At 42.3% G+C, this 14,688-nt stretch overlaps 1 protein-coding gene across 6 annotated transcripts in view; it reads right to left on the bottom strand.

Moving 5' to 3' along the window:
• PAM (peptidylglycine alpha-amidating monooxygenase) overlaps positions 1–14,688 on the bottom strand; it is a 134,378-nt gene that overhangs the window by 39,068 nt on the left and 80,622 nt on the right. For all 6 annotated transcript variants that reach the window (XM_069962967.1, XM_069962969.1, XM_069962971.1 and 3 more), the window contains 2 exons: positions 7,575–7,762; positions 7,213–7,284 (listed from right to left, as the gene is read on the bottom strand). In XM_069962967.1, the coding sequence (XP_069819068.1) occupies positions 7,213–7,284; positions 7,575–7,762 (260 nt within the window). The remainder of the gene's footprint in view (positions 1–7,212; positions 7,285–7,574; positions 7,763–14,688) is intronic.

The following is a 14,688-nucleotide window of genomic DNA, read 5'->3' as shown; positions in this document are numbered from 1 at the left end:
TGACAGTGATACTTTAATGTACTGACCCAAGCCGATTTTACTCCTGGGGAAGGAACCTTTAGATGTATTCCGCATCTAAAAATTACCACATGTGAAAACAAAATAGTGCTGAAGTGTGAGCACAGAATGATCCCTGACTATGCAAAAAATGGATCAACTATTAAATTATTACATAAGCTTAACTTTGAAATTTTATTTCTTGCAAATGTTCATTATGCTCTCTTCGTGTTTGGACATCATCCTCTTGTCTTGTATGATGTTGTAACTTATAGCTGAAAGCCCTCCACAGACCACATAAAAGGGTGTACTAGCAAGCTTATGATTGTTATGGAGAATTGGCATGCTTCTTCAATAATACACAACAATAAAATCTGTTTAGAGCTAGATCTGTGAAAGATTTGGCCATAAAAAGGACCCAATAGCTTGAATATTGTGGGCCAAATATCTTATTACCCTCCCTATATTTACAAGATAGAACATTCAGAACACATGAAAGCTCAGAGGTTGGCAAAGTTATTGGTACCATAATCGACTAAAGGATCGAAAAAAAACTAGAGGTCTTCAGATTTGTGCACGCTTCCAATCGGTCGTAGATAAGCTTGTACACAGGACAAGTCTCCTAAGAAGCATTGTCAAGAGAGCTACCAGCAGATGTAATATTACCTATTGCGCTCATAAGTGAAAGACTATAGGCTAAGCTGTATTCTACCAGAGAGCTGCTAGCAGTAGGCAGAACAAAAAGCAGCCGTGTTAGGCAAGCTCTATGTCCCTTCACCTCCTGTCAGCCTCTTAGACCATAAAGCCTCAAAACGGCAAATGGACCTAAAAATGATAAAATACTATAGCGCTCTTAATAGTGTTGCTGTCACTATGTTTTAGTGATCAGCAGGGGTCAGAGTGGTCAGACCCACCAGTCGATGATGCCAGATCTGGGTGAATTTTCAGCTGCTTTCCAGTGATACACAACGTTCGGTGACTGGGGAAGTGAACAAACCACAATATATAATGCCTCTAGTAGAGAAGAAATATCCGCTAGTTGACCTGTCTCAGTGAAATGATGTACGACATGTTATAAAGGTGCTGTTTATAGATCTCATCTATCAGTCTCAGCTCTACGTCCTCCTAATCAGAAGGAGAAACGCATAGCCCGAGAGATACTACAATCCTGTGCAATAACAAGACACACACACAAAGGTTATCATTAGTCAACCTGTGTCAACCAGAATCTGAGATCAATGGCCGCTGCGTGGATAGAGTTTATTGCTTAGGTTAGGGGGGAAAAAATAGACTATAGTCAAATATTTGCAGCCCTGACTTCTGAGCCTTTTGAAATAGCATGTCACTTTAACATATGCAGTAAATAAGGGGGAAAAACATTGCTTCCTTTGCTTTGAACTGAACTAGGAGTCTATGTTCCTTGTAAAATCCCCCAACAATATCAACATCTTCTGTTATGAGAAGCACAGGATGTGCTCACACTATGCATTCATGTCTTTAGATGTCTCGGTTGTCTATTGTGGAGTCAACATCATTGACAGGAAAATTAAGAAAATTAGTGGCGAGGGGGTGAAGGGAGCAGATAGTGCCACCATTTTGGTCATGGATGAATCTGAGGCAGTGGCGCTAAACTACGTCTTGGCTATCTGCAGTCAGAAAAATCGGTGTTGTATAAGCTATGGAATCCTACTAGGAATACAGGGACAAAGTCACACTACAAAATTTAGTTGCTCATACCAGGCATACTTAAATTCACTTAAAGCGAATGTACCATCAGGTACATTATTTTAAGATTTTTACATCAATAGATCGACGCCAGCGCGGGTATGCTAGTGCTGTGGTCCATTTTTTGAACTGGCGTCAGTCTTTTTCCAGGAACCAACCTGGCTTAAAGCACTGGAGGTGGGCCCGCCCTCCCCCAGTGTGACGATCGGCCCTCCCCCTCTGTGACGCAGCTCCATTAGAATCAATGGAGCCACGTCACAGAAGGGAGGGCCGATCGTCACACTGGTGAGTGCTTCAGGCCAGGCTGGTCCCCGGGAATACACCGCACCGTGCTAGGGGAACGGACTGCCGCATGGGCATCCCTGCTCCAGTGCCAGTCTATTAATCAAGGGCGTAACTAGAAATTCACTTAAAAGAGGTACAGACCGGCACAGCAAGTAATCTCCCCTAGAAGCTAAATAAGTGCATCCACCTGGTTATCCACCAACTTCAGTGGAGTGGAGGTGAATGGGTCTGCTAGATGGGGTGCTCAGCCGTGATTAAAACAGTGTCCATCATAATTCTCAATAAGAAAATAAGGCGGCACTCACTATCATACTTGTGCAGAATTCCGTGTTCATTTATTGCAAAGTAAATACAATATAGTCATGTCAGCAGGTAAGACGCCATCCGGCCATGATGTTCACAGGTGAGTGCCGCCTTATTTTCTTATTGAGAAGCATAACTAGAAATGGCTGGGCCCCATAGCAAACATTTGATTGGGGTCCCCCTCCCTTCCCGACTAACCACTAAGCCATCAAGTCTAGTCATAATTGCAAGCGCTCATCAGGAGTGCTTGCAGTTAAAGGGATATTTGCAGAACCTGGGAGGCCCCTTGACCACCTGCTGCTGCAAATGATAACAGCTCAGGGGGCCCAGTGTATTGCAGGAGCAGGCAACAGGGCCCCCTTATGCGGTGGGCCCCATAGCAGCCACTATGGCTGCCACAGTGCTAGTTACGTCCCTGTTATTAATGTAAAAATCTTAAAGCGATGTACCTTATGGTACATTTGCTTTAAGGTACATTTACCAACCACATCTGTAGAAAGATTTTTTTTTTTTTTTTTACAATATAACATGAATATATGAATTGAAATAGATAAAAGTCATATAGGCAAAATGCTGAAACTGCAAAACATAAAAATAAGATCTTTAAACATCATCACAATGAGACATGAAAGCGGAATAAATGACAAAGAATATAAACTAAATGACCAGGAGGGTTACACTAGAAAATCTGCATCTCCTACACAGCATCCTTTGTTATAGGAGAGTATTATCATTTCAATGCTGTCCCTTCTCTTTACAAGTCTGTACGATTAGGGAGATTCGGCCATGCAGTGTCGGGGACGTAGTGGTGGGAAAGCTTTTGCTGAATGCCAAAATCAAAGCGCCTAAAGACTATAGCAGTTGCTCAATCAAGCAAAAGACACAAAAAATAAACATGAATTATTCAAATAAAATCTTGCGCCTTTTTCAACAACTCACCAACCTCCCAATAACTTCATATAATATACAAGTGTAGCAGAGCTAAATGTAGCATATTTTATCATGGCAAATGCTGCCCTAAGTAAAACATAATGTATACAATGCACTTGGATCAGGTGTATTTTCAGCCCATGGTACAGAAAATCTACGCAATCCCAAAGGGAGAATGGATAACCTCTACTGTCTGTATACTAAAGCTACAAGCAAACTCTACAGATGTTGATGTCTATGGACACCTTTGAAACACTTAATTTTTTTTTTTTTTTGCTCTGCAGTTATAGTGCAAAAAAATAGATTGTCTGTATTAAAAATGTTGCTTAGGTTCTTTTCTATAGCCACTACAGTGTACTGTGTGAGCCATATTTGCTACTAGGCACACGTGGTCCAGTGCTTAGGGCGGCACCATAAGAGCAGCAAATAAAAAAAAGAAAAAGAAAAAAAATAATTCTGATTGCAGCCGAAAGTGGGCAGGGCCACGGTTGCAGGGCCAATGCCGCGGGGGCTGCTAATGGGGTAGGCAGCAATGCTCTAACAGCTTCAGTGTTCCTACAATAAAGCAAGGCGCTGTGAGGGCAGTCTACTACCAGAGAAGACAGACCGCCCCCCCCCCCCTCCTGCACCACTGCCTGGGCCTGGGGGTGAGGAGAACCGTTTTAGATAAGGCATCAGGCTCTGAACAGTACTTGAAGAAGGGGGGTACTGTATCATACAGGGTCCCCTCTCTGTATACTGTTCACTAGGGCCTGAAGGTTACATTGGGAAAGGGTGGGGCGGTCACCCAGCTTTCCCAGCATCTTGTAGGCAGTACAATAGGGTCATCTGGCTTGCCCAGCATCTTGTAGGCAGTATAATGGGGTCATCCAGCTTACCCAGCCTATACTTAGTATGTTCAGGTTCACCCAGCTTTCCCAGGATCCTGTACTCAGTATGATGGAGGTCACCCAGCTTTCCCAGGATCCTGTACTCAGTATGATGGAGGTCATCCATCTTTCCCAGGATCCTGTACGCAGTATGATGGGTGTCACCCAGCTTTCCCAGCGGCTTGTAGTCGGTATGATGGCGGTCACCCATCTTTCCCAGTATCTTGTAGTCAATATGATGGAGGTCACCCAGCTTTCCCAGCATCTTGTAGTCAGTGTGATGGAGGTTACCCAGCTTTCCTAGCATCATGTATAGTGGTCAGTATGATGGAGGTCATCCAGCTTTCCTAGCATCTTATGCTCAGTATGGAGTTTACCTAGCTTTCCTAGCCTCCTGTACTGGTTGGGGAGCTGAAAAGCAGCCACAGTTAAGAACCTGGGAAAGCTGGATAACACTTTCTGATGCAAGGGTAATATGCTGGGGGCCAAATACTGGGGTCTATAATATGCAAGGGACCTGATACTGGGGTCTGTAATGCTCACTCTATATTGTCCTAATTGTAAGGTCTGACAAGCCACACCCCACAAACCACACCTAGAAAAAGTGGGGAGGCGTCAACACTCAATGTGGCTAGGGCAGCATAAACTACAAATACAGGCCAGTACACAGCTTAGCAGAGACCAGCTCTTATTTACCTTCTCTGATCATGTTCGAGTGCACGAGGACCATTGAAATCACTGGTCACTAGTCGCTTGTGATCCTCCAGGATGGAATGGTATTTGTAGCAGTTGTCTTCCCTAGTTAATAGGGAGGCTTTCTTAAGACCCCCCACTAAAGCATATGGGAAACAAGGTTGTTATTAGAGATGAGCGAACCCGGTTCGAGTCCATCTGAACCCGAACGTTCGGTATTTGATTAGCGGTGGCTGCTGAAGTTGGATAAAGCCCTAAGGCTATCTGGAAAACATGGATATAGTCATTGGCTGTATCCATGTTTTCCAGACAACCTTAGAGCTTTATCCAACTTCAGCAGCCACCGCTAATCAAATGCCGAACGATCGGGTAAGGATAGACTCGAGCATGCTCGAGGTTCGCTCATCTCTAGTTGTTATCTGATACCACTTTTACTATGGTATGAACACATGTTGCTTACTTTAGTTCTAAAGGGTTGTACAGAAGAGAAAAATGGTTGTTGTCTTCTCAAAACAGTGCTACTCCTATCTACAGCTTGTGTGTGTGCGCAACTGCAGTTTTTCCATTTACTTCCATTATACAAAAGGGCTAAAATGCATCTTTTTTTTTTTTTTTTAACATACACAAAATACTTATTTTTATGTATGTTGTGCAAAGAAAAGGATGCCTTTTGATATCTTCTTTTTTATAATGTAATTCAATGGAAAAATGGATTAAAAACGGATGCACAAAAAATGCAACTGTTTTTACCATCTGTTTTTCGCAAAAACATATGAACAAAAATGTCCAGGGTTAGATGCAAACTGAACAGGTGCCGCATTGTTCCTGGAAGAAATCAGCTCTGTGTTTTTCCTTTTTTTAAATAGTGTTTTACCCTTGTAGCTTTTATCCACCTCATCAATATGTCAGGACCATGCCACGAAAACAACTGCCTTATTATTATAATGTATGTATATATTATTGATACACGGCCTTGCCTGTCACTCGTTTTACACGGCAGTAAATTGGCTTTTTTTTTTTTTTTTTTCACACCTGTAAAAGGACATTGACAGAGCAGAAAAGCTGTAAATGTAGTACCTGGGTAAATCCATAGTAACCATACCGCAACGATAACCTTATTCTTTTCACTATTTTAAGACCGTATATATTTATATACATTTTGACACCATCCATATATAACATCAGAAAGCTAATACTAAAGCCTATAATAATTATCAGCAATTTCCAGCTAATTAATCCTGAGAAAAAGGGTGACATTACAGAAGGCCTCCCAGAAGCCTCGGGCCTTTAGAGCTTGACAGTAAGCAGGTCCAGGTAGGATCTGACAAGTCCATATAAATAATCCCATAGAAAATAAATGTACAGGAATAAAAAGCTATGTACTTTCCCCGAGTCTTTTCATAGACCGAGCACATTTATTATTTGAAAACAAGCTGGTTTTTAATTTGTAACACTATTTTGAGTTGACATCAGACAGACATCTCCCTGGAGACCAAGTCTCCCAAGGCTTTGCTTTAGAAGACAAGACTTACCAATGACTATGGTATCGCCATAGAAACAGCATGTCTGCACTATGTGCTAAGAGACCTGTGGCCTTGGTGTTGAATAGAAGTTATTTATATACATTTCTGCTGAATTAAGTCATCCTATCCTTCCTTCAAGCCAAACCGGATAATATATAAATATATGTACAGATATCTAACGACATGTACACTGCAGTCAGTCCTGACGCTCATTTAAAATCGGTTGTGTATCCGTTTATTGTTCTCACAGGCGTGAATATGGAGGTATTGTAGAATGAAATGTGACATCGTACAGTATGAGACATATTCACATATATATCATTGTTGCTGTAGCAGAAGAGGTGTACATTCCCCATAAAAGCTTCTTTTAACATTTATAGTAACTTTCTCTTGCTCCCTCCTCCCCTTTCGCAGCATGGAATCTCAGAAAAAGAGCTGAAGTTATTTCTTCCTTCTTCTACTAACTGCAGACAGACATGGAATCACAAACTAAGGGGGAGAGTTATCAAACGTAGTGTAAAGTGAAACTGGCTCAGTTGCCCCTAGCAACCAATCAGATTCAACCTTTCATTTTCCAAAGAATCTGTGAGGAATGAAAGGTGATATCTGATTGGTTGCTAGGGGCAACTGAGCCAGTTTCACTTTACACCATGTTTGATAAATCTCACCCCCTAAGAGTCTAGTTGTACTCATATTTACAACATATAAAATTGTAAGGTTAGGAATACAAGAGTCAAAACATCCATATTATAAAGTTATTTGATTACAGGATTAGTAAATGCTTAGACAATACAATGTAACATAAGGCACTACTGCATGCTAAATTATTATTCTCCATTAAAATTCTCTACTGACTATCAACAATGGACACTGCCACTATGACTTACCCTGATCTAGCACTTCTTCCTCCTCCCTTTTAGGTTGCTCCTGGATGTTTCTTGCTTCTGGTTCCTTCATATCTTAAAGAGAAAAAAGCATTATTCTCACGATTCACAGTTTTAGGGTAGCTTCACACTTACCGTATCGCAGCTGATTTTCTGCAGCAGATCCGCAGCAGATTTGACTAAATGAATGAACACCGCATTAAATCCGCAATGGATCCTCAGCGGATTTTACAGTGCGGATTTAATGCTGTGTTCATTCATTTAGTCAAATCTGCTGCGGATCTGCTGCAGAAAATCAGCTGCGATACGGTACGTGTGAAGATACCCTTAAATAGTATATACTTTAACAGTGAAGATTTTCTTACCGTGGTGGTGGCCATGCCCCATCATCACCATATCAGAGCTAACAGGCACAGGAATATTGGCTATCTCAGGGATGTGTTGGAATAATTTGGGGTCCCCTGTCCGTACACATGTCATGAATGAACTGGCCCGAGCGGCATCCATATAATACATAATGTACAGGTTGCACATCTCATCGCTTGATGTTCCTCTGTAACAAGAGAATAAATAAAAGATCAATGTCATTCAACCCAGTGTAACCAGTCTCTGACCACTTGCAGCTTATAAGGTACAATGGCAATGTATTTTTGTCTCTAAAGGGGAAACATGTAATTCTCTTTGCAGGTTACCAATCCATACCATACTGATGTTCAGATAATAGGGCACTGCAGCAAACAGGACATTATATTACATGCACCTAATCTCATGACATGACATGACACTGCGCCATATATTTTGCCTGCAGCGGGTGCTAAAAAAGAAATGTAGTATTGGTCATTCACTGGCTTAGTACACCAGAGAGCTGCTGTATAGTTTGCAGTAGCTTTAGAGCTATAGCTAAGCATTTCTTCCTCTGCAGAGAAGATGGTCCCTGCCCATAAAGTGCAACTTAACATACATACCGCTATAGTACCACTATGCGGAATTACTGGTTAAATACACAATAGAAGTGTTAAAGATAAACACACAGACACATAATTAAAATACAACTAGCTACACACTTAGCTATAGTGAGCTTAAAGAGGAAGTCCCAAGAAAATGTAAAACAGCAAGCAGACCCCTTCGTTGCACCGTTCCTGAGTCCTGTTCACTGCCACTGGCTGTCATCTTCAGCTGGAAGGACTTTTCCAGCTGCAGCTCCACAGCCCACCTGAGCGATTACTCGCTATGTGGCACGAGGATAGGTAGGTTAACATTGTTTATTATTTTCCTACATGCCCCCCCCCCCCCGCCTGTCTGTATTTTTACACTTTTGTGGGACTTCCGCTGAGCCTCTTCACAGACTTCCTCACTCTTCTGTTCATCCCAACAAAATTACTGTCTCGCTGCTGTAACTTAACAGAGCTTGGACGAAAAAAAGGGAGGGGGGGGGGGACGCAATTTCCAGAAACCTTAAGGCCATGTTCACATGTGGGACGAATATCAGCCTTTGTTTGATTAATCAAACAACGACCAATGTCTAAGATGTTCAGTATCTAAGACTGCAGTATCAGCCAGGTGAACATCCCTTCATTTTAATTGCAATGCGGACATATTGGGGTTAGCAGAGTAGCCATAGACCACAGTGTAAAGAACGGCCGGGAGCCCTACTTTACACTTTGAGCACAGGCAATCCTGTACGGCTGCTGTTCAATGAATATCGGCTGCACAAAATACACCTGTTAATTATTTTGTGAGGCCACAGAGAACCCCGGTCGTAGTGTATACAGTGTCTATACACTACGGCCGTGGTTACATAGGCTGCAATGTAATCGGCCACTGTGTAAAAAACGGCCATTGTTTAATGATAAAATACTTCGGCCTACATCTGCTTTTCCTTTACATCCCTGGTGTGCAGGGAAAATGACAGTACCCAGAATTGCAGTAGATTTTGGTGCAGAACTTGCAGCATGAAATCTACTGTAATCTGGTATGTGTGAAGCCTTAGAAAATATATTTAAAAATACCTTTTTAATAAATGAGGTGGAAAGACACCTTTAAGCCGGGTTAACACAACGTAAGACACTGGCCATTCTGTCACAGAACGACCGGTGTCAGTGAAGTTCATCCGGCTGGTACTGCAAACTTCATTTCTTTAGAATTGGCATGCGGGAGCATTCCAGTGTGCTAGCATTCCAATTATCCATAGCAGACAAGGTAAAGTGCAGCCAGAGCCACACTTTACATTGTCTGCACTCACATTTTTATGCGGCCACTATTCAATGAATAATGGCCGCACAAAACTGACATGTCAACTTTTTGTGTAGCCGCTTGGATTCACAATTCCATAGCAATTAATATATTCGGCCACTTCATTAAATAACAGTCGTCGTTGCAAAACTGCAACTACGGCCATTGTTTAATGATTTTTTAATGTTGTGTAAACTTAGCCTTAAATTTATTCGATCAAAACATTTAGACTATAACACTTGGCTGTGGATATTTTAAGATACCTACACATCATTCATTCCAGCAACTCAGATGAATGAATAGGTAGATCTCACCAACAGACAGATGACAGTACACATGGGATATTTTCTGGACTTTTATAGCTAATAAATACGCCTCCAACTGCTGATTATCCTGAATTAGGTAATCAGAGAGGGGACCGTTCTATGTTCATCTGTATCCCCTTATACCATAGGCAGAAGGGCAGCTAGAGTAGGTCCGTTTACTTCCCGTACAGTATTCAGCTGGGTAATACATGTATTTTGATACTATGAATATTAACCATGGCTTTATTTGCTGTTCTTGCAGGCACTCGAGTGGTTAACCTATCCCAATTCCCATTATATATCATAATGGATTATTAAATGATATTTCACCCACTATAAATTCCCTGCTAGCTGTAACCAACACTGCTCTCCTGCCCAGACAGAACGATTACCATACTGTGATAGAACTATTGTGTACGACATGAGGCATGGAGGAAAGACCACACATCGAATCACTGCTGCCTTTCTCCGCACACATTCTCATTGATATCTTGCAAAGAAAACATATTTCTTTGACAAAGCACATAGCCAGTATTTTAAAAAAAAAAGAAAAAGAAAAAAAAAAAGATATAAACAAAGAACGAAGAACGCAGCGAAAGGAAGTGTGGGGGTGGATATTTTTTCGGCTTTGAAACATATCCCGATGCTGTCTTTTCCAGTGCTGTCTAGCGAGATTCACTTATTTACCATAGCAACAGTAACGGTATGAGGCAGAGGCAAAAGCAACACAAGGGCAACAAAAAAGGGAATTGGTTGCTTCCATGCAATGAAATCAGAGAGCCCCTGAGAGACCACATGAGTCAGTCACCAACCTATGCCCTCCGCTACGGATGCTGTGAAAATGTCTCCTCCATACTGTGTGCGTGCCGTACCTGTCACTTTAATGGCTTTCTTCCTGCACACACAAGAAGACAAACATTCCCCGCTCAGAAATTCACCCACAGTCACAGGAGACCGGCTTCCGGCACAAACATTTCAAATAACTATTTTAATGCCATTGATTTTCTGTTTCTTTCATGCAGGCAACACAATGTTTTTAACCAAATGCCAGACTTGTGGGGAAAATAATAGAACGGGAAAATTATTTTTTCAAAGCCCAGAGGAGAACACAGAGGAGACATGTCGGGATTCACTGTTTTTTTTTTTTTTTTTTTTTTTGGCTAAAAGGCAAGAAGAAGCAACGTCTGACACTAACACAATGACTAGTAATTTAGCATCCACCATTGCTGCTACAAAACCCTACAGTAGTCGCTGACCTTTAAGTCAAGTGCACATGCCAGGTCCTGGGGGGGGGGGGCTGATGGTGGGAAGAAAAGGAGAGAGCCGTGCCACTTGTAAAAGGAATGGCTTCCTCATAAATATTCAGATTCCCATTCATCATATAGGAGATTTCTGCTCGGGCTGTAGTTTATTGTGAAGTGCTGGGATAATACAGCCATACAAAAAGGAGATGAACACCCTATTAGCACATACTGTCTATGGAAGGAAGAGTTGTTGCAAACTGTGACTCCTGGTCCAGCAGACTGTTTCGTGCAACAATGCTGAACTATTCATTTAAGTGAAATTTCACAGCAGTGGCCGGTGGAGGTAAAGTGAGTGGTCGGCTGCAGCTTCTCTCAGCAACAAGAGCTGACGGCTCTTAGTTAGAGCCAGATGAGCTTATTGTTGGGGTAACTGCATCTGAACAAGAAGCTACCAATTTGGGACAATCCCTCTACAGCAGTGATTTTCAACCTTTTTTGAGCCGCGGCACACTTTTTATACTTAAAAAATCCCGGGGCACACCACCAACCAAAATGGCACAAAATGACACTAAAACAGTACATATTATACATATAGTTAATAATATAGATTCTAAATGTATTTAAACTCACTCAGTGTAAAACCTGGGCCTGTTTTCTTCTCCCCCCTGTGCTTTTCTCAACCATACTTCTCCCCCCTACTTCTCTCCTGTGCTTCTCTCCACCATACTTCTCCCCCCTGCTTCTCTCCTGTGCTTCTCTCCACCATACTTCTCCCCCCTGCTTCTCTCCTGTGCTTCTCTCCACCATACTTCTCCCCCCTGCTTCTCACCTGTGCTTCTCACCTGTGCTTCTCTCCACCATACTTCTCTCCACCATACTTCTCTCCACCATACTTCTCTCCACCATACTTCTCTCCACCATACTTCTCTCCACCATACTTCTCTCCACCATACTTCTCTCCACCATACTTCTCTCCACCATACTTCTCTCCACCATACTTCTCTCCACCATACTTCTCTCCACCATACTTCTCTCCACCATACTTCTCCCCCCTGCTTCTCTCCTGTGCTTCTCTCCACCATACTTCTCTCCCCCCTGCTTCTCTCCCCCCTGCTTCTCTCCTGTGCTTCTCTCCACCAAACTTCTCTCCCCCCTGCTTCTCTCCGCTGTTTCTCTCCCCCCTGCTTCTCTCCGCTGTTTCTCTCCCCCCTGCTTCTCTCCCCTGTTTCTCTCCCCCCTGCTTCTCTCCCCTGTTTCTCCCCCATCCCCAGGTTTCTCTCCCCCATTGTTTTCTCCTGTTTCACAGGGGCACCATAGTTTGGGGAACTTTCCTCGCGGCACACTGGTTGAAAATCACTGCTCTACAGAACATGGCCAGTCAATCTGAGGTGCCATTGCTGCTGACACAGGGGATATTACTAAGCTCTTCCCAATTCCTGGACATCATATTTACAAGCAAGTGGCAGGGAAACGAGAAATGCACCACTATATCACTAGGCAGATTTACCATATGACTAACCTCCTTGGAAGCCATATCTAGGCTTTCCTTCACCTAGGGCAAAGATCGAGTCTGCCTTAGGGGCCTATTCCATGGAGCGATAATCGGCCGATTCAGCCACGGATTCAGCCACGGAACGCCGCGGCCAGTGATTGGCTGAGCGGTCTGTCAGCTCAGACAGGCCGAACCGAAGCTGCTGCTGCTGCACGTGGGACCGGGAGAAAGAAGGAGCGCAGGAGAAGACCTGCAACTTGCTTAGGTAAAGTATGGTGTTTAAACAAGGGCTGCAAGGACATCGGTAACGATGTCCCTGCAGCCCTAGCTAAACGATTATCGGGCTGTGTAATAGGCCCAGTAAACGAGCGCCGATCTAGCAGATTGGCACTCGTTTACATTATTGATCGGGCCCCCATCGGCTCGTGAAATAGGACCCTTAGGTGCCTGAATGTAAGTACCCTGGCCAAAGTAAGTGGCATGTTGGTACCCCTGGCACTTCACACGCAAGACACATGTCCTGGTTGCACTTCCTTTCCTACACCCCCTGTAGGATATATCATAGTCACATTGGTTTCTCACATAGCATTTTTAGAGTAAGGGAGGGATTAGACAGAATTGTTTACGTGCTATAAGCTTTAGATACTTATACAGGTTTTCAGATGATAAAACCTGGATTGTCAACTGTCAAAGAGTAAACACATACTGGTAAAGCTATTTCACTACCTATCAGTGGTCTTTCATGGTTTCCAGCAATTGGCATCTTGCATTCAGTAAGTAACTTCCTGCTGTACACCCTAGATAGAAATGCACCCAACTCTACTATACTTTTTTTTTGTACTATAAAGGAGCCTTGATAAAGTTGGCTGAATTCCGAGCTAGAGAATACAGCTGGAATGTAACAGAAAAAAAGCAGTTTGTATCAGAAGAAAAGCATGAAAGACCAAAGAAAGGTAATAAAATTAAATCGAACAAGTAAGAAAAAAAAAAGGCCTTCCCACAGATTACCACTACAAAATACAAGCAGTTACAGGTATACTATGAATGGCATTGGCATCCATCATGGAAATGAAGATGTAACACACATATGACCCCATTGTTCTCTGGTACCTGCAGGGCATTTGAATACAATTGACTCCAATGGCCATGAAAACAGGTTATGTTTGCTCAGCTTTTTGGAACATTTCCATTCTTCGGCTTTTCATTGCACGTCTATGTGTGTCTGCTGCTATACATATGTTGGGCATATGGTAAAATGAGCTAAATCTTTTTTAATGAAAATCTGCAGTTTGTTCTGTTACAGCCATCTAAACATTTCAGCGATGGATCCATAATGAACGGCCATATGTTTCTCTTGTGACAGTTTCCTTTTTAAGCGTAACATGATTTTATATAAAGTATACGTCATATGGGAATAAAATCAAAAGCATTCCAGGCTGATCCAATTCTATTCCCAATTCAATGTTTCTGTACGTCATGAGAAAATTTGTTCCAGTCATGTCCAATGTATATCTATTTATACAGTATATATTAGTACATTTTGATCTATGGAATGTTTGCTCTAAACGCTGTAGTACCACTGCTTCAGAGGCCCATTCATGTAACATTCTTGTTGGATGCCTCTAATATTGAGTAATATAAGAAATAAAAAATTTATATATATATATATATATATATATATATATATATATATATATATATATAATCTCCTGCCAGACCCCAATCAGCTGTAATATCATCAGCTGAATGTTCTAGTGATAGCGATCCATCTTATAGCCATTGTTGGTATGTGAAATGGCCCAGTAATACAAACTGCATTACTCGTGACTACCACTCTGTTCATTCTCTATGGGAGCAGCCATAGATGGCTGAGCGTTATACTCCGCTATCTCCAGCAGCTGTATGGAGTGCATGCATAACTACTGCTCCATTTTCAGGGAAGACTCAGGTCTCGGTTTCTCCCTAATCTTGAGGAAAGGAGACAATGTGGTTTCTAAGGACAACCACTTTAAGTCATTAAGTCACTTTTCATTAGTGAAATAAAAAAAAACTCTAAAAGGGGGGATATCAAGAGTGGGATACTAGTACGCTGGTCTTAAATTAGGCCCCGCACCAAACTGCCTCGCTGGATTCACTTAGAGGCGCACACCTCTTAGTGAATCCAGCCCAATCTGGGATTGCCGTACGGGTGGCGCAGATATCTACA

Source organism: Dendropsophus ebraccatus, chromosome 3 (genome assembly GCF_027789765.1).
Source record: "Dendropsophus ebraccatus isolate aDenEbr1 chromosome 3, aDenEbr1.pat, whole genome shotgun sequence".
Lineage (NCBI taxonomy): Eukaryota > Metazoa > Chordata > Amphibia > Anura > Hylidae > Dendropsophus > Dendropsophus ebraccatus.
Note: the sequence above shows the minus strand (reverse complement) of the source record. Positions and strands in the feature narration are given on the sequence as shown.